General features: G+C 31.8%; 2 protein-coding genes and 1 long non-coding RNA gene across 4 annotated transcripts in view; 2 read left to right on the top strand and 1 right to left on the bottom strand.

The window, feature by feature from the left end:
* Positions 1–1,141, top strand: part of LOC145331596 (uncharacterized) — a 31,468-nt gene extending 30,327 nt beyond the window's left edge. Inside the window, exons 17-19 of the mRNA XM_080176344.1 lie at positions 111–167; positions 559–654; positions 975–1,141. Of these exons, the coding sequence (XP_080032470.1) occupies positions 111–167; positions 559–654; positions 975–995 (174 nt within the window). The 3' untranslated portion in view covers positions 996–1,141. The remainder of the gene's footprint in view (positions 1–110; positions 168–558; positions 655–974) is intronic.
* Positions 1,142–3,253: 2,112 nt separating this feature from the next.
* LOC145332091 (uncharacterized) lies at positions 3,254–5,892 on the top strand. Its single transcript, XR_013884024.1, has 3 exons — positions 3,254–3,342; positions 4,569–4,641; positions 4,861–5,892. It is a non-coding gene; the product is annotated as an uncharacterized LOC145332091 (long non-coding RNA).
* A 1,334-nt stretch (positions 5,893–7,226) lies between these two features.
* Positions 7,227–18,437, bottom strand: LOC145331597 (2-hydroxy-3-oxopropionate reductase-like). Of its 2 annotated transcripts, XM_080176346.1 has the most exons (18): positions 18,329–18,437; positions 18,025–18,082; positions 17,097–17,145; positions 16,292–16,388; positions 15,921–15,977; positions 15,543–15,615; positions 14,599–14,667; positions 14,195–14,262; positions 13,850–13,924; positions 13,325–13,385; positions 12,470–12,521; positions 11,707–11,755; positions 10,408–10,457; positions 10,173–10,203; positions 9,430–9,473; positions 9,152–9,232; positions 8,739–8,801; positions 7,227–7,510 (listed from the first exon to the last, which is right to left on the bottom strand). In XM_080176346.1, the coding sequence occupies exons 1-18, from the start codon at positions 18,365–18,367 to the stop codon at positions 7,459–7,461; spliced, it is 1,068 nt and encodes a 355-aa protein (XP_080032472.1). In that variant the 5' UTR covers positions 18,368–18,437; the 3' UTR covers positions 7,227–7,458. The 2 variants fall into 2 exon arrangements, with proteins under 2 accessions (XP_080032472.1, XP_080032471.1); XM_080176345.1 differs by lacking the exon at positions 10,408–10,457 and having other exon boundaries at positions 10,173–10,253; positions 18,329–18,434.
* Positions 18,438–19,721: the final 1,284 nt, after the last annotated feature.

Genomic DNA, 19,721 nt, shown 5'->3' with positions numbered 1-19,721 from the left:
TTTACTTTATTACTAAAGCTTAATTATTAATTATACCATACTAAAGATGACATGTTTTTTTTTACATAAACTTATAAATTATGTTATTAATAAGTCATAAACAAATTTAGGTTAGCAGTCAACAAGTTAAGAAAATGAACTCGCAAAGTTTAGAAAGAGAAAAGGAGGTAAGAAATTTTAAAAATGATTTTCGATAAAGTGAAACTTTTAAAACACCTAACCCTTTTCAAGGGCGCCTCTAAAATGAATATTCTATCGTAGAAACGGTAAGATATCAAGACAAACTTTAAAAATGGTTTTTAAAATTCAGGGATTCAACATTGAGCAACCTTAAAGTTATATAATAATGTTTTCTTCTTCGTTGGCCTAACAATTTTGGTGACTTTAATTTATTTTGGATTTTTTTTTCATTTAGTTGAGTGTCCAAACGTTTCAACCACTAATTGTAATCTACAGAAAGGTTAATCTTGTGTATCATCACTGTACATCAATTTATCGGCTACTGCCTTATCCCTTTAGAACCCTGGATACTCATGGATATAATTGTCCTTGTTTCAGATTGCTCAAGTAAAGAAGAAATTGGACCAAATGATTAAGCTTAACAAAACTTTGGCTGATGAAAGAAATAAACTAAATGAGAAAATTAAAGCATTGGTAAGTTTAATCTTTATATAAAAGTAAGATGATGTCTGGTTGTATGTCAGTCTGTATCTTGCTACACCACTTAACCGATATGGTTCTCCTTTACATTTATGCTTCTCACAGGTCAAGCGAATATTTATATCTATTTTGGGGTAGGATATCTTCTCCCTACCAGAGAAATCGCCCCTGGAAAAAAATATCCCCTCAAAAAAATTACTTTTCCTTTTTAATTCAAAATTGAAAGTTAAAGAACGACGTAAAATATATCTTTTTGAAGATGGTTGAAAAAAGGGTCTTTGATATCATGCATTAAAACCTTTTTTATTTTTTAGGAGGCAGCAAAATCTACCTAAAATGAGAAGAATTTCAACAACAACCTTTTTATATATAAGTAATGCCTTTTATACGATGTAAATTGTTTTGTATTATAGATATTAGGAAACATTTTATACATACTGTTGCTAAATATTGATAATTTGAAAATAAATAATAACCAATAGTTAATATATTTTATACTAGCGGCTATGCCCCTAGAGGCCTCTAGTGGCACTTTAAATGTTTAGTGTTTTAAAAAATAATACAATACCCTGCAATGTTCGAAGGAGTCTCTATCAAATTGCCACGATACTTTGCAATGTAACGTAGGAGTCTCTATTCGAGGGGAAAAAATTTTGATTTATTGTGATTTCTCTTGGGAGGGTGGTGGTACCCTCACCCAAAATAGTTATAAACATTGCCGGGACCTATGAGAAGCTACCCTGTTAAGAAGAATCCGATCGGTTCAGCGGTTAGCGAGATACTTCGGTACAAACACACAGACACACAAACAGACAGACATCCTGTTAATTTAGTATGAGGATGTCAAAGCTACTCTATAATTCACTCTCTAGTAATTTACTTTTTCCGTCAGTTAGACAGCCATGCCACAAAATATAAATATTAAAAATATACGTAACATTCTTGATTTTCACAAATACACTTTAAATCTTTATGTCCGTATTCTAATCCATGATTTTTGGGGCATTGCTACTTGCATGTTAGCATTGTTGTTTTTATATAACTAACCCCATCTAGCAGCCGAAAAATTACTATTTGGTAGAAATCTGAAGCATTTTACGTGCCCCTAATTACCTCTTAGGGCGTAGCCGCTAGATATACTAAAACTAATATCGAATGTAAATCACAAATTTTTTTGTTAACTTATTAATTTAACTTTGATAAATAAAAAGATTACGTAATTAATGCGTTCCTACAATTGTGGACCATAACCAAGGACGTACAAGCTTATGTTTTACCTTCCTCAAGATTTTTTTAATGCAGGGGTAAAATTTACATAATGGTTTAATTAATCTTCTTAAATTCTTTTTTGTACTTCTAGCTACGAAATGTAACCTAAAATATTCCTACTTTTAGTAGCTACTCTATAGGTTACTTTGTCTATCCGTCCGTCAGTCAGTCCGTAATGCTATAAGAGAAATGTGATTTTTATAAAAGATAGTTGAAATTTTTCAGTGCAACTATTCTCTAAATGTAATCAATCTGTCCGTTAATCATGCTACGCTATTTATGGATGTTGCCATCCTTGTTTAAACTTACATTGTAATCAGACCATGCCAATTAAAATGATCGAGTAGCTTTGCTTCTTAAACTTTTTATTTTAAAAGAAGGAGCGCCTCTATTGGTAATGATGTAATCATACTTTTTTAAGGCCTCAAAATATATTTATTTATTTTTTTAATTATTTATTACTAGTTTTTTATATTAGTTTTATGTAGGAGTGTTAATTGTTAGGAAAAAATTTTAGATGTTTTTTTTTGGTAGAGTAAATTTGTGACCAGATGAATATATAACTCGCGGCTTTAGTATAAATGATATCCTGCCTGGTTGCTGTCATGGAGGTGTTAGGTTCTAGTCTGGTCAAATGGTTCATACTGATAGTATGTTGCGAATGTGACACTAATAGTGAGAATAGAACAATAAACAGGGAAACTTAATACTATGCACAGTAAGGACTTCAAAACAAAGGTAGTGCAATCAAAGGGTTGGTTGTCTGTTGGATGTTAAAGTATCTAATATCCTATAGTGGGCGTTCGAGTATTGCATCCCATTACAAGCGGAAGATGCTCTGGCTTTTATAGATGATCACTTGAAATCGGCGGAGAATTCCGCCCTAGCAAAGATGAATAAATTAATTTTATTTTCATATTTTTAAAGATTTTACAAAGATATCTGGAAATATTTCTATGCCTTTGGTTATTTTGTTTATTTTTGAATCATGTTGGATGTGTGATGCTAAGAGTAAGAAGAATAGCGTAAGTAAGTTAATATTGAAATTTAAATTTTCCATTTCCTCAGTCGTACTGTAGTTGAATTCGCCTAATGTGGTAGCTTTGTGTCTGATGTCATTTTTCATATCTTTTTTTTGGATAACATTTTATTTTCTTACAAATGTTTTAATTAACTTTTTGAATTAAAACCAATACAAATTTACAAATGTCTGTCAGAAACATTTTAGGGAAGACATAATTATCTTGGCTCCTACTTAAGGTACTATCTGACATATTTGTGAAGATTTTTCCGAACAGTGTCAACCTTTATATATTTTTTTTGACTGTCATTTTTGCTGTGAAGGACATACATTCAAATATTATTTCTAGATGTAGGAGGAGTGGACGGAGGAGATGTAGAGAATTCTGATGGGTAATTATTTTGTAAATATTGATAAATAATCTAAAGAAGGTGTATCAACTTTTTTTTTTTTATAGCTAGCCGGTTCTTTTAGTAAGTAGTAGATGTAAAATTTTTCATAGAATTCAGATATGCAATCGGTTTTTTTGTAGACCTCTTATTTTTTAAGTAATTTAAGTTTTTAAAAAAAAAGATTAAGTTGATTTTAAGGTACTAAAACGCAACAAAAAAAAAAGAAGAAAATATCCATTATGTACAAAAATAGTAAAATCTTTAATTTGACACCTTACTTTTTGAATTTTGTCAGGTAATTATTGAAAAAATTGATTTTTTTAAACCCACAAGAATAAAAACTTTGAACTTAATTTTATCATTTCACAGGTAAAAAAATATGGGTTCATATATACCTTTAGAATCAGAAAAATATTACGAATCCATTGTAAGCAAAATTGAAAAAAAATAAAAGAATAAAAAATAAACAAATGGCCAATTATATTTTTTGTTCAGGCAACACTTTCGTCTTCCCTTTTTTATCCCCTCTTTACCCCCTCTTTACCCCCTTCCCATTTTTATACTCAATTCAAGAATTAAGACGTTGCCTGTATAATATAATATGATATTTTCATATAATTCCTTTTATTGTAGTTTATATACTATATTGTAAACTTTTTTTTTCAATTTTGCTTACAATGGATTCGTAATATTTTTCTGATTCTAAAGGTATATATGAACCCATATTTTTTTACCTGTGAAATGATAAAATTAAGTTCAAAGTTTTTATTCTCGTGGGTTTTAAAAAATCGATTTTTTCAATAATTACTGGACAGAATTGAAAAAGTAAGGTGTCAAATTAAAGATCTTACTGTTTTATTGTTCATAATGGCCATTTTCTTTCTTTTTTTTTGTTGCATTTTAGTACCTTAAAATCGACTTAATTTTTTTTTTAAAACTTAAATTACTTAAAAAATAAGAGGTCTACAAAAAAACCGATTGCATATCTGAATTCTATGAAAAAATTTACATCTACTACTTACTAAAAGAACCGGCTAGCTATAAAAAAAAAGTTGATACACCTTCTTTAAAAAAAGATTTTAGAATTATTCTTGTAAGAAATTCAAAGAATACAACTTTAAAACTATCTCTATTGAGATCATAGTGTTAAGGGGGTAGAAATAGTTATCATCTTAAAAAAATATTTTGCATTTGCCAATGTAAATATTCAGCCTCTTTTATTTAAGTTTGGAATGGTACTACTGGGCACTGATTGCGCTTGTGATAATATTCATATTCATTGTTGTGCTTAGGTTCCTTGTAAGTATTCTCTTACATTAAACACCCATGCTTTTGAGAATGTCTTGATATTTCTTACAGTTTCCGAGATAAAAGGGGGGCATTTAATGACTCTGGCCTCCCTGAAATAGTGAAAAAATGTTAATATTTAAAAATAAGATAAGCATTTTGAGCTTTGAACTCCTTATCACAGAATTTCAGGTGTTTTTTGAGATAATGGGTTGACAATGTTCTATTTAGAAAAAACTTCGAAGCAAGAAACAAAAGACAGATGAGATAGAAATGAGTAATCAGCAGGTTATTGTTTCATCCTCATCTACAAGAAATCCGGAGGAGACTACTTCACCCACTCCTTCAAGAAATCAGCAGGAGACAACTATTTCAGCCAATAACAGATTCCCTACAGGAATGCACCCAACAGGTGTATACCACACAAGAATGCCCCCAGCAGGCCTATTTTCCACAAGAATACCCCAAACAGACTTCTCCACTATATTTTCCTCAACATTATCTCCAACAGACTTCTCAGCAACAATCCCGCAAGCTGACTTTTCCACAATATTATCCTCATCATTTCTTCCAACAGACTTTTCTGCAACAATACCACCAATAGACTTCTCCTCAACAATACCGCCAATAGACTTCTCCTCAACAATACCCCTATCAAACTTCTCCACAATATTACCCTCTACAATACCTCCAACAGACCTCTCTGCAACAATACCCCAAACAGACTTCTCAAATGTATTCTCAACAATACACCCAACAAACTTCACCACAACAATACCCCAAACAGGCATCTCCTCTGCAAGAAATCAACAGGGGATCATGTCAGCCTATAACAGATTGCCAACAAGAATACACCCATCAGGCATATTCCCTACAAAAATACCCCCATCAGGCTTATTTTCCACAAGAACACCTCAAACAGACTTCTCCACAATATTATCCTCAACAGACTTATCATCAACAATTCCCCCAACAGACATATCCTCACTAATACCACCAATAGACTTATCTCAACTGACATTTTCTCAACAATAATACCCTGAAAAGACATAATACTCACAACACTACTTCAAATATACATTAATCCCATAACAATACCCAAGAGACATATTTCCAGCCTTAATGAATGTAATTGAGTATCCCTGAATAAACTCACAATGTTTGATGATGAAACACATACAAAGATGATTTTATTTTTATTATTATCTGATTTTAAAAATCTTTTGTAAATCTAAATTCTAATAAGAAAGTAGTATGGTTTTATATTCTGGATGCATGTCTATTTATATATATATAAATAGACTTATGTGATTAAACTTTTCAGAGAAGCTTTCTATATGTATAGGTCAGGTTAATAAAGAAAGGTAAAACCTTCAAAGATAAATATTGCTATACCAAAGTGTCTCAACCTACTCCATATTGACTTAAGTTCAAACACTAAGAAACAATGGCTAATCAATCTGTGGCATGATTTAGTTAAAAGCAAAGCTTTCCTATAATTAGTGTCTTTCCGTCCGTCCGTCCGTACCTCTGAGATGGATAGCTTTTTTCGTTAATTTAGGCATGTTAGAATTGTCCTATCTATTTCAAACTTTGCATGGTGATTCCTGTAGTAGTTAAGTACAATTTAAAAAGCGTAGCATCTCTATAATCATGTCCGTACGTCCATTTTAAACATGTTGATTTTTTACTTTTTCCACAACAAATTTTCATGTGATCTAATTATCCGAATGTTCCGATTTTTGGAATACTGATTCCTGGGACAACAAAGTACAATATTATAAGCAAAGCAACTCTATAATCAAGTCATAAAAATGTAAGTATGTCCATAAACATTATCCTGTATCAAGTTTTTCAACAAATTTACACGCAATTTTGCTTTGACTCTTATTCATTTATTTTCTGATTATTCTGACACTACACAAGTGTTAATGTCTGTTTGTACGACCGTTTCAGAGCTTCGCTTTTATGGATGTTGTCATACTTGTTTTTCTTACTCGTCAATTAAATACCCCACTAGTTCTGGTTACTATTATTCTTGTCAGGAATTATATAAATATATTTAGAAATCAGCATAATATTCTAAAAATTGCAAACTTCAAATAAAAATATTTTCTTAGGACTGAAGATTAAATATATTCTTTGCATTTTTTATTGGGGACCTTAGTTTTGAGTCATTTTTTATTTCAAAAACAAGTGCATAAAACATGAATTTAAAACTCTGAATTTAAAAAATGCATTTTAAGATAGAAAAACAATAAGGGATGGAGAGGACATTAGATTATAGATCATAACTGGTATCAATAGTTGTGTTAACAAATTTTGGGTGCCATTTAATACATCTAGATTTTTTTGTTTAAACTTGCAATGTCTGATCGTTTCATATAATATTAAAATCTACAGGAGAATTCTTTTGTCTATCATCATTTGGTATGTACATCAATTAATTTTTCATTGTATTGTACCTCAAAAGTTTTTTAAGAGGGGCATTATAGTTTATTTTGGGAATTTATTTATGAACAGGTTTCTGTACTCAAATATGGCCCAATCCTTGAGACCTCTAATATTTATGTAAAGTTCAAGAAATAACACAACTATGAGAATTATCTAACTTTATTTTCGTTTCAATTTATGCATTGCATTTTAGACAGATTTTTGATAAAAGAAAAATGAAAAAAATATTCGATTAATTTTAGGATTTTTATTTCATTGTGAAAAATTGTCTACAATATAATAAGATACATGATTTTTTAGTATGGCTCAGAAAAAGTTCTTTCTAATTCTGCGGATATTTATCGCTTTCGAAGCCATACTGAAAACGTTTTTATATTATTTTTCTTCTGGTAGAGGGGTGTTTCTTTTGATGTCGATACCATGGTGCCTGAAATTATAATAATATTAATAGTAGCTTTCCCTTAATAGTAGCGTAATTACTCTTACATCTTTAAATGTCTTTCTCGTATTCAATCGAATCCGGTGGATAGGAACCGGTTCTCATCCATACGAAAAAACTATGTCTAGCATCGTATTATATCTAGCTTTCTACGAATATAAAAATGTACAATCAAAAGATTAAAACAAGTTTTTTTAGCCGGTGCCTTCGGCACCTTTGGGGCTAAAAAAACTAGTTTTAATATTATAATTGTACATTCTATATCCTCGGAAAGCCGTTTATAATACGATATGAGAAATAACTATTCCCTCACTAAAGGTTTGGCTTCAACATGCAATTGGTTTTGAAACCTGTTTCTTTTCTTAAAGATTTCCCATCAGAAGTAAAAATAAGTTCCTCCCCTTCATTAATTTAAATTTTTCTCAAAAATAAAGAGGGAGGAGTATTTCTCTGCTCGCCAGGCGCTTTGGGGGAAAGCACAAAATTTTCCTGATACAATATGGAAAAAAAATTTATGCACCTTTTAATTCTGTCAGCTAATATTGTGATGAAATAATTGGTACAGGCAGGGGCGTCCAAGCTTTTTATTTTGGGGGGGGGGGTAAAAATTTTTTAGGGGGGGGGATAATTCGTGTTTGGGGGGGGGGGGGGGTAAAATGGCAAATTTTTTTCATCCCCCCAAAATTTTTACCCTGGGGGTAAAATTTGCTTGGGGGGGGGGGGGTAATTACCCCCCCTGAAATCTGTTGGCAGGGGTAAATTTAGTTTACCCCCCCCAAAATTTACCCCCGGGGTAAAATTTTTTGGGGGGGTAATTTAAATTTTATTAAATATATAGTATTAAAAATTGTTTGGGGGGGGTAAATACCCCCTCCTAAATGGTTGGGGGTGCCTACGGCACCCCCAGGGTAGGGGTAAATTTTGAATGGGGGGGGTAATCGCCCCATTACCCCCCCCCCCTTGGACGCCTATGGGTACAGGTATAGAAAATGTTAACTTTTCTTTAGATTGAAACAATAGAGGGGGATTGGGTTTAATATCTGTATGTCCCCAACCCGAGGACCAAGTACCGACTTTCATTGAAAAGGCGTCAAGAATATTAACACAGCCAAGTTGCTACTAAAGAGGAGAAAGCATTTTGCTAGCAGACGATAAAGATCCCCAACAGGAGGATCCAGGTAGTTGTCTGGTTATATTTATAGATTTATTTACTCACCTAATGACTGAGCTACCATCTACATTCTGAATTGAGTATGACCAATCCTTAAATTCTTTATACCTAAGAAGTATATCAGCGTAAATACTTTATTGGTTTTAATAGCCATAAATGACAAATATATAGCAAATCATTTAATAGTTATTTATTGCATCGTATTCATCGTATTTGCATCGTAGCCAGTTTTCCGCAGATATTATAATTAAAACTCATAAGATTAATTCCATTTTATGGATTAGAACTATTCAAAGCCATTCTGAAGAATCAAGCACCACATTGTAATAAAGACAAATTTCCACCAAGAATAAATTTTTAAAAAACATAAACTAATACCAGTTTGCAGTATGGCTTTAAACCGGTTGTAATCCAGCGGATAATAATCGGTTTCGAAGACATTTTACATTTTATTATACCTGAGGTCCACATGGCAAGCTTCTTCTAACATTTTTGGCGCAATATAACAAGGAGCTTCGTCTCCATACTTATACATAGCTCTACAAGTAAAAATTACATTACAGGCAGACAGATGGACAAAACAATGTATAGATTAGATGCGCACACACATGGCATAGGAATCTTCACTAAAAATTTCAGATGTCTATCTTAAATAGCAGCCGATAAAACCACATTTCTCCCATAGCGTTACGGACTGACTGATGGACAGACAAAAATAGATTTGTCAAATAATTACCTGTTATAAGTCTGCATAGCATGTCCTAAGATTTCCATTGGAACCTTAAAAATTAACAACTTATTATAAGCACAGCTACGAAGCTTTACAAAGTGTCTTTCAAAAATCAGCCATGTGACGTCATAAAAATGAGGAATGAGAGGAGAAGTGGGAAAGAAAACCCCTAGAAAGAGTTGGATAATCCCTTATTTTTAAGACGTCACGTGGCTTATTTTTTTATACACTTTGTAAAGCTTCCACAGCTACCTTTTTTCTACCTATTTCTGTCACCTCCGATCCCTTCCGCTTGTCATGTATTGACCGACAAACAAACATACTATATGTATATTATAGCTACGTAAATTACAAAAATTAAAAAAAAAGCTGGCAACATTTATAAAAAGAATTTAGAGTAACAAGGATGATAACATCCATGAAAGATAAGCTCTGGAATACTAACACAAACTAAATTTATAAGTCTAAACAAAATTGTAAGTAAATTTGTTGCAGACTGCTTAAATACAGGATACTGTTTAAGGACATTACTTAGATTTTTATTACCTTCGGTAATAAGAATTAATAATCTAAAAATTAAATAGTAAATAATGAAAACTTGCTTTCAAAAAGTTTTAAAATCAACAACTTTTAATTGGACGTATAGACATTCTGGTAATGATTGTATAGTTGCTACGCCTTCTAAGTCGTACCTTATTGTTACAGAAATCATTATAAAAAAGTGTCGCTTTTAAAGATGACAACATTACCTTATGTTTGGTGGCAATCTGATATCCTAGTCTGTTGTCCTTGCATTGTAGAGCAATACTGAAGGAGGGGTCATAGGTTCCCTAAATTATTCATTAGTATAAATAACAATTATTGGTAGATAAGTTTGGACACATGTTGTCCTTGCATTGTAGGGCAATACTGAAGGAGGGGTCATAGGTTCCCTAAATTATTCATTAGTATAAATAACAATTATTGGTAGATAAGTTTGGACACCTGTTGTCCTTGCATTGTAGAGCGATGCTGAAGGAGGGGTCATAGGTTCCCTAAATTATTTATTTACTTTCTAATGGCTTTAACCCTAGCATAATGGATATAGAATATAAGTGGATAATATGACAGAAAAAAAACATTGGCGTCAATTTGGGTTGCAAACATGGACATAATTTATTGGTCAGTTCGTTTATCCAGTAGAAGGGGATGGGATAGAGTAAAGGGAGGTGGGTGGAGGTATCGTTATTTAAGCCAGATTCGAGTTTGGACACTGACACTTAAAATTGGTGTTATAATTTATAGGGTAACCGCGGATCTAAAGGGATTAGACAATAACCGATGGATTGATATATAATCCCAAAGATGATACAGTACACCCATTCTATATATTAAAATTAGTGGTTGAAATATTTGGACACTCAACCTAATAAACTAACGAATCATAATTTCATAGAAGTAAAAAGTTGTTAAGCTAACTAATAAGAAAAGATTATTGTAAAACTTTGAAGACTAGGGTAATAAACAGCCTAATTTTGCCTCCCTTCTTGTAGGGTACCAGTAGAATTAGGTGAAGTTTAATCTAAAGTCAAGAAAACAAAACATTATTATAACCGGTTCTACCCCCTCCCTTATTCTCTTCCCCACTTTCAGTTTAGAAGGGTGACGCAAATTTCAGATCCCAGATTTTGGGATTTGAATAAAAATTATCTTTATATTATAACGAATTAAATAATCTTGCAAGCATCGCTTTTATTTTATGAAGAAAAATCAGCGAAAAACGAGATCTGAAAATTGCGTCACCCTGCCAATATGACGCAAGACGCATTACCGCTACGACCGTGGCAATATTTTAAAAAACCCAATCTAGAATTAAACGTCTAATGTCCTCTCCATCCCAACAATTTAAGAGGATGAATTCAAATTGAAAAAAAATATTTTTCTGATTTTTCATTTTGTTATAATTAACTTTTTGACTAGTCATCTATAGTCATCTACAAATTCTCTTTAAAATAGGTTCCTCGAAAACTAATCTATCCAGCCGTTTCTGGTTTAAGAGACGCATAAAGTATTACCCAGAGAGATGGGGCAATGGGCTGTTTATTACTCTAGTCGTCAAAGTTCGTTGGCTTAACAACTTTGGGGACTTTTACTGAATTTTGATTGGTTGAGTTGATTGAGTTGAGTGCTCAAACGTTTCAACCACAAATCTTGATCTACAGAAGGGTAATTTAGTGTGTCAACATTGGGGATTTCATCAAATTATCAGCCATTGTCTTATTCCTTTAGATCTGTGAGTATTACCTGCATCAGCATAGGTCCTCCAGTCTCAAAAACAAAAGAATTTCCGGAGCTGAAATAAAATAGATCCATTTGGTCGGTTAGTTTGTCTGTTTTGTTAGTCATACAGAAGTGCACATAAGTTTGCCAGGATGGTGTAGTTGAAAGGGAATACATGCGTGCTTCACTTAAAAAACCCATGTTGAGCACTAATAACACCTCATCCCCCCCCCATTATTTTTAAAATGAATTGGAATTAAAAGGGGTTACTTTTTTCGTCTGTTTGTTTATTTATGTTCATCACTGTAGGTAAGGTTTAAATTTCAGGTTAAAAAAAATAAATAAAAATTGGTTGGAGTAGGAGGAAAGGTGCGGAGAGGAATAAGTCGACCATCAAATTTAAATTTTAGTTTTAAAAGACAAAGTAAAAACAAAATTGGGCGGGTTATGAGGACGACCTATTTTCAATTTTAGTTTAAGGAAAACCAAAAAAATTGCATTGTCAATAAATGTAATAATAGTCATTTCTCTCATCGTATTATAAACAGCTTTCCGCGGATATAGAATTCACAATTGTAAGATTAAAACCAGTTTTTTTTAGCTCCGTGGTGCCTAAGGCACGAGCTAAAATAACTGGTTTTAATCTTATGATTGTACATTTTTATATTCGTAGAAAGCTGGATATAATACGATGCTAGACATAGTTTTTTCGTATCGATGAGAACCGGTTCCTATCCACCGGATTCGGATGAGTACGAGAAAAACAATTGTTTTTGTTAATGTATACCTTGCTCTAATGCAGTCAAAAGTTGTTCTCATATCAACTCCAGCCTTCTTGGCTAAATAAAAACAAGGATAACAAAATCCACAAAAGAAAGAAAGTAAGACAAACAAACAGTAAGATATATAAAGTAAAAACAACATTTTTTTTTCAACATTAGATTTAACTTTTTATGACGTGATTATAGAGATGCTTCGCTTATAGCATTATGCCTAAAGGTTTAAGAAATCCATAATCCAAAATAAAGCGAATAAGATAATTTGTTAAGAGTTGAATATTAACATGTTTAAAATGGACATACGAACTTTCTTGTACTAATTTAGAGCTAATACGCTTTCTAAATTGTACCCAATTGTTAAAGGAATTATCATTATCAAGCTTTAAATTTATAGAACAATTCTATTAGGCCTAAATTAACGAAAGAGCTATCCGTTATGGACGGATATAAGGATGATCCAGAATGTAGAAAAGCTCGTCCTAATATATTGTTTAAGGGGTGCAATGACACCCCCAGCCTTATTCTACACGATTTTCTTACAACTTTTTTCTGTCAACTACGTTTAGGAAAACGACAGGTTTCGTGATTATATTTTAATATTAGTTTGCTACTGAATTTTTTTCTTTCCGGTATGGCTTCAAAACCAATTAATATCCACTGGATTGGAACCGGTTCATATCTCTGAAAAATTATGTATAGCATCGTATTACAGACACTATTCCACGAAAATTTAAATAAAAAACCTAGAATCAATACCAGTTTGTTAACAAAATCTTTAAATTTTTCACTAAAATATCCGCGGAAAGCTGTCTATAATACTAAGTGATATATAATTATTGCTTATTTCATATTAATTAACTTACCAATCATGAAAACTTCTCCCATAGCCAAGTTATGTACACAAGTCAGCATGTTTGATAAAACCTAAAATATAGGATTTGACGTAATTTAGGAGAATCGACACCTCTTTACCCCATCCCCTCGTCTGACTACTAATGAAGTCCGTATTAGCAAGATAAATTGTCGACAAATTTTCTCCTGTCAATATATCCACGTTTATCCATTTTTTGAGCACAGATCCGCAAAATGGATTATATCGGGTTCAAGGTAGTACCGCAGGGTTAGTGTGCCCATGCATAGGATCGAACCCCGCAGGATTAGAAACCCAAACGGGGTTATGTATAAAGAAAAATACTATCTCGCACGCCTTGTTTTATTTTTTTCTCGAAATTCATTCGGGAGGTGAGGGTTGTGTTTTTGTTATATTTTGAAAACTCAATTGGTTTAATATTTCTTCTTTCAAATCATCAAAATTACACATTTTAACACAAAAAAAAACAGAATATACAACTCAGCTTTACACACTTTCTAATAATAAAATAAATTACCTTAGGAATAAGGGCAGTTCCCATTTTACCAGTATACAGAACATTGCAGTAAATATCTTCTAACATGGGACGAACCTACGATTTAAAAAAAGTTTAATTTTGTTTTTATATAGAGCAGCAATAAACAATTGTTTTTAAGTCAAGAAGCTCAGCAACGTGTATGTAGCAATAGAATTTTTAAAAGGTTTTGCACGCAACTTTTGCAATTAAAGCAACATATAAATTACAATATTTAAGAAAAAACACTAACGATTTGTGCAGCTTACGTAAAGATTAAAAAAAAAGAGAGAGATACACGGACAAAACCTAGATCTAGAGTAGCAGCATAAATAATTATTTCTATACCGTTTCTGCAAGATCTTTTTCGCCAGCCATAAACACAGTCATCTGTCCCTTTTTCAACGCCTCTAGACCTGAAAAAAAGTTACAAGATATATGTTTTGATCAGGGAGGGAGGAGACATTGGACTTTAATTTCACTGGCACCCAAACCACGTTATCTTCTTTGTTGGCTCTAAAACTTTGGTTACTTTTTAAAAAATTTGTTTCGTTAGTTCCAATCTTTTCATAAGAATTTCTATAACAATGAGGTACGATTTATAAAGCATATCATTTTTATTTTAATCTTAATTTGTTTTAAATGTTTTCTCGTCCTGTTCTCGATATTTTATGTGCATTATATGTCTTTTTTATTATTTTACAGGTATCGTTTTTTGTTAAAGCTAGCCAGGGCAGATTTGCTTTTCTTACCTCCTGTAACTGGAGCCTCAAGCATACGACCTCCTTTCTCCTTAACTAACTCGTTCATACCCTCAGTCTAGTTTTAATACATATTAACAAAATATTTTATTATTATATTGTTTTATGATTGCTAATAATTTGCTTTTTGCGTTTTTTACTATTGTCTGTTCCTTGTTTGAGCGTTGTAATATAGATAAGCAAAAATTCCTTTTGTAACAAAGCTACTCTATAAATATACATCCTTCCGTTTGTCAGCTATATGATATTTCCTGCTGCTATTCAAGATGGAAGGCTATTTTTAAAAGCGAAGCTTTTCTATAATTAGGGTCGGTCAGTCCGTCCGTCCGTAACGGATAGCCGTTTTCGTTAATTTAGGCATGTTGGAATTGTCCTATCAATTCCTTTAGTAGTTAGGTACGAATTAGAAAGCGTAGCAACTCTATAATCATTACCAAAATGTCCGTACGTCCATTTTAAACATGTTGATTTTTTTTACTTTTTATCAACAAATTTTTATGTGATCTAATCATCCGATTGATCTTAATTTTGGTATATTGATTCCTAGGACAACAAAGTATAATGTTATAAGCGAAGCAACTTTATAATTAAGTCCTAAAAATGTTAGTATGTCCATAAACATTATCCTGTATCAAGCAGTTTTTCAACTAATTTACTTACAATTTTGCTTTGACTCTTATACATTTATATTCTGACAAGTGTTATTGTCCGTTTGTCCAACCGTTTCAGGGCTTCACTTTGATGGATGTTGTTATCCTTGTTTATATTAAGATTACCTACACCATACAGCATCCAGAATATGAATTACTTTAGTATTAATTCCGTCAGTCTATCGGTAATGCTCTGACGGTCATTTGAATTTTAAAGGAAAAGTTGCTTGGCTACTTATGGATGTTTTCATCCTTGTTTTAAAATTTAAATTTGATAATGTTCCTGTTCATAATCAGTGGTAGAGTGATCAATCCATATTTTCCCTTCACTCATACCAGCCAATAGTCCAGTTTTACCCTAAACAATAGAGATATAATTTATTGAGTAGTACAAAACCTATCTAATAGTCCTTTGTCTTCATAAATAATAGATATATTAGTTAAAGAGCAGTAATTTATTTAACTAAAACCAGCTATTCTTGCTTTGTGATCTCTAAATAATAGATATATTAGATATAGAGCAGTAGATAGATCAAAATCATGTTAAATTATAGATATATTAGTTATAGAGCAGCAAAGCAAGATCTTTCTTTTACTAATATGAGCTATTACTTCCTTTTGCTTCGCTCCTTATGGACAGTATTGTCCTTGTTATATTTTTACCTCAAAAACGCTTTTAACATGAGGAGGCATTGGCAGGGCGGTAAAAACAACATCAACCTAATAAATAAAAATATTTCATTTTTAGAATTAAAATTATAGCAAAAAATATAACGGGAAAGTCGTCTTCCATGTAAATAAATTCATTTCTAATATCTATATTAATAAGTTTTGAATATAGTTAAGCAGTAAGTAACAGGGTGTCTGTCTGTCTATCAGTACCTAAGGATTTTGCTAACCATTGAACTGATATGATTCTCCTTTACAGTGTAGCTTTTCATTTTTTTTAAAAAGGGTCAACTCCTCCCCCTCCCCCTGGTCTCTAGGGACAATAGCTGATAGTTTAAGCGTAACTTAATAAGTAAAACCAATACCGTTTCTGCCAATGATTTTGGGTCTGAATACTTTGAGCAAGTAGGGAAACATTCTTCCAATTGTTTATTCACATCCAACACTGCGGTTAGGTTATATCTAAAACAACAAGGATTACAATATCCATAAAAACGAATGGTTTATTGGCTAAAATGATTTAAGTGTAGGTACTATATTGAATACAAGTAGCTGCAACCCTAGCATCTATAGGCTTTGTATTCGCCTAAAATAACCTAAACCATCCTAAAACTTAAAAATACAAAATTGCTTAAAATCATCAAAAGACTTGTGTGAAACTTCCTAAAATGTAGATCCTAATCGGTTCATTCAGATACAGGCAAAAGAAAAACCGTACTACTTTATATTAAGGGACTAGTTGCTTCATCCCTAGCCTCTAGGGGATTTCGTAGGATGTCAAGAACATAGCCTAAAACCACCATAAAACATTTATGATTCTACCCAAAATATTTAGCTTTAAAAAAACTACCTTAGTAGATATTAATATGTCAATTCAAAACTCTGATAAGAAATAATAGTAGTAGTAAAGCTAAAATTAGAAAATAAAAAAAATAAAACCATACTGTGACCTATGTGAAGCTTCTCTATTAGGAGAACTCAACTCTACTAGATTTTTAGTATGATGTAACTATCTTTTTCGATTGATTCTTGGAACATTGATTCCAAGGACGATGACACACTGCAACATGTATGATTCTTTAGCGAATGATTTTGATAAGCAAATTAAGCATATTTCATTAAAATAATTTTGCGATAGATTTTGTTATTATCCTTGTTTAATGTTTTTACCCATTTCGTTGAAGATTTTTGGCAACAGCATTTCCAACATTTCCAAGACCTAATGTATAAAAATATTTTTTTTAGTACCGAAGCTTCTCTTCAATTAACTTTATCTGTCAGTCAGACAGACTTTATTTATATTATGCAGAAAATTTTATTTTCACGGCTCCTTTTTTCGAGATAGAGGATTTTTTTGTGGATTTCGTCGTATTTTCACAGTAGCTTTTCTCCTATTTCTAGCCACAGCGGGGGATATAATCCTCCAGGGAATTCATTAACATTTACCTAACCTAAAATAATCAAAAGCTAATATGAAAATACAACGAAACCCGCTACTTCGTTTTCTTTCCATGATCCCAAAATATAAATTTTATAAAATAAAAAAATACATTTAAAAGGTTTCGTGATATATCCCAATTAAATTTATTCTTGATTTTAAAATTCTGCTCTTTTGAAATTAACGAACTTGTGTATTCTTATTCAAACTAATGTATGATGTCATTCTTGTTTTCAATTATCATTTTTGTTATATTTGTCCAATTTGAAAAATATCGACAATTTCTTGTTTGCCATTACTTAACAAAATTAAAGAAAATAACATTATTTTCCAATAACTCAAAAATCGATGAAAATTGCGCAGTTTAAAGGAAATATTAGTAGAATTTTATAGTATGGCTCCGTCCTAAGTCTCAGAGAATCACCAATTACTATTAATACTTGTGTTATATTTATGGCCATCCATCCCCCCTTAATCACTACTTTTTTTTGGGGGGGGGGCGGGGGGGGGGGGGTTGCGAGGGGAAAAACAGAACCCCATCGACATAACAAGATCTTACTTGAATTGCAAATGGACGAACATAGTTCTACTTATTAAATATTTTTAATCATATTGTAAGTATTTAAAATATCATTAACATTTAATTTTTAAATATATTACCGATAATTCCAATCTTTTTACTTTTCAAGTCCACATTTGTACTTGAGTAGAATCTAACCTAAAAAGATTTAAATTGATTTAATTTTTTAATCGTAGATTTTGGGAGCTTGATAGTCGTTAAATTAATGTACACCCCAAATTAGGACAAATAATATTACCCTTTTGTCCATTAAACTTAGATTGATGAAAAAGTTCAGATAGTGAAATTTTAAATCCAACGAATGAGAGAATGTGTTTATAAAACTTTGGGTTTCACTGTAATTTTCAATAGTACCCAAGGTTTTTTTTCAAAATAGTTTTTTACCTGTCTGACTAAAAAGGTTACTGGCCGTCGGATAATCATTTTAATTAATAATTAGAATCTATAATTGTACTCCCATAAACAGACAATTTTATAGACTGATCTTATTTTTTCATTCTTCAACATAATTTGTATTGTTTAAAGTTAGAAAAAGGAATGAGTATGTCAGGTTAAAAAACCCACAGCAAATTAAAAAAAAAACACAAAGTAACAGGATGTATGCCTGTCTGTGTCTCGCTCACTGCTGTGGGTACCTCCGGCCTTCCAAAAGAAATCGGCCTTTGAAAATTATAACTTCCTAATTTTTTTAGTTTTGTTTTAAAAATAATTCTAACTTTTTACAAAGGAAATTTTTTGGGGGGTGGGTGGGTCATATTTTTCATAAGTGATTTCTCTTGAATGGGTTGTAGTACCGTCCCCGAAAATCGTTACAAACCTTCCCAGGACGTATAAGAAGCTTCACTGTAAAGGAGAACGGTATCAGTATATCGGTTAGCGACATCCTTCAGGACAGACAGACACTGATCTTGTTACCTTTATTTAAAATAGGATAATATTGATTCTTACTTTATTCCTGATTTATTTAATTTTATTATTTATAAGCAATACACATGTGATTAAGTTATAAGAACATAAGAATATTTTTTAATTGTTGTTTAACTTGTTTTGTCTGGAAGATTTTTTTCTTGTAACGCTCCGAATCCGATACATTTCCGCTGGATTAGAACCGGTTCTAAACCATACTGAAAAAGCAGGTATCAATTTGTATTATAGACAATTTTACAAGAAAATTTAAATAAACAGTTTAATAATTTTCCTTTTTTATTTGCCCAGGTTTAGGGCTCCTCCGAGCGAATATAACTTTGATTAATCTAATACTTTATCATTTTAAATTCAGCGGAAAACAGTCTATAATACGATGCAATAAATAAATAACTATTATTTGGCAAATTTCGAATACAAAGGTTACAATTAAAACATAAACTATTGTGTAAATTTAAAATTTGTGTATTTTTAACTGAACAGGGTGTTCTAAAAATTCTAATTGTACTTCCTATAGAATTCATCCTGTAAAAAATGGGAAGTTCCCCCTCAAAGTTCCTAGTTGAGCACAAAAAACGCACCCCCCCTTATTTGAAATAATTTAATGTAGACAGAATTTCAACAGTTTTGATAGCAGAGATAAAAGAGGTTTAACAAACCACTGGCTAATAGGGATGTCTGAGATAAACTGGCAAGTAAAATTTTTTTTTGACTTTTTGGTTTACCTCGAATTTTAGACTTTAGTGTGGTAGTTAATATTCAAGTGTGTTATAATTATTTTGATTTTGTTTTTTCGTATAACATTTTTGTTGTACACCTTATCAAAATACAATTCATTGCTGACTTGCCCTCA

Source organism: Acartia tonsa, chromosome 11 (assembly GCF_053477335.1).
Source record: "Acartia tonsa isolate MP-2025a chromosome 11, ASM5347733v1, whole genome shotgun sequence".
Classification (NCBI taxonomy): Eukaryota; Metazoa; Arthropoda; class Copepoda; order Calanoida; family Acartiidae; genus Acartia; species Acartia tonsa.
The sequence above is the reverse complement of the archived record's forward strand: the minus strand, read 5'-3'. Positions and strand labels throughout refer to the sequence as shown.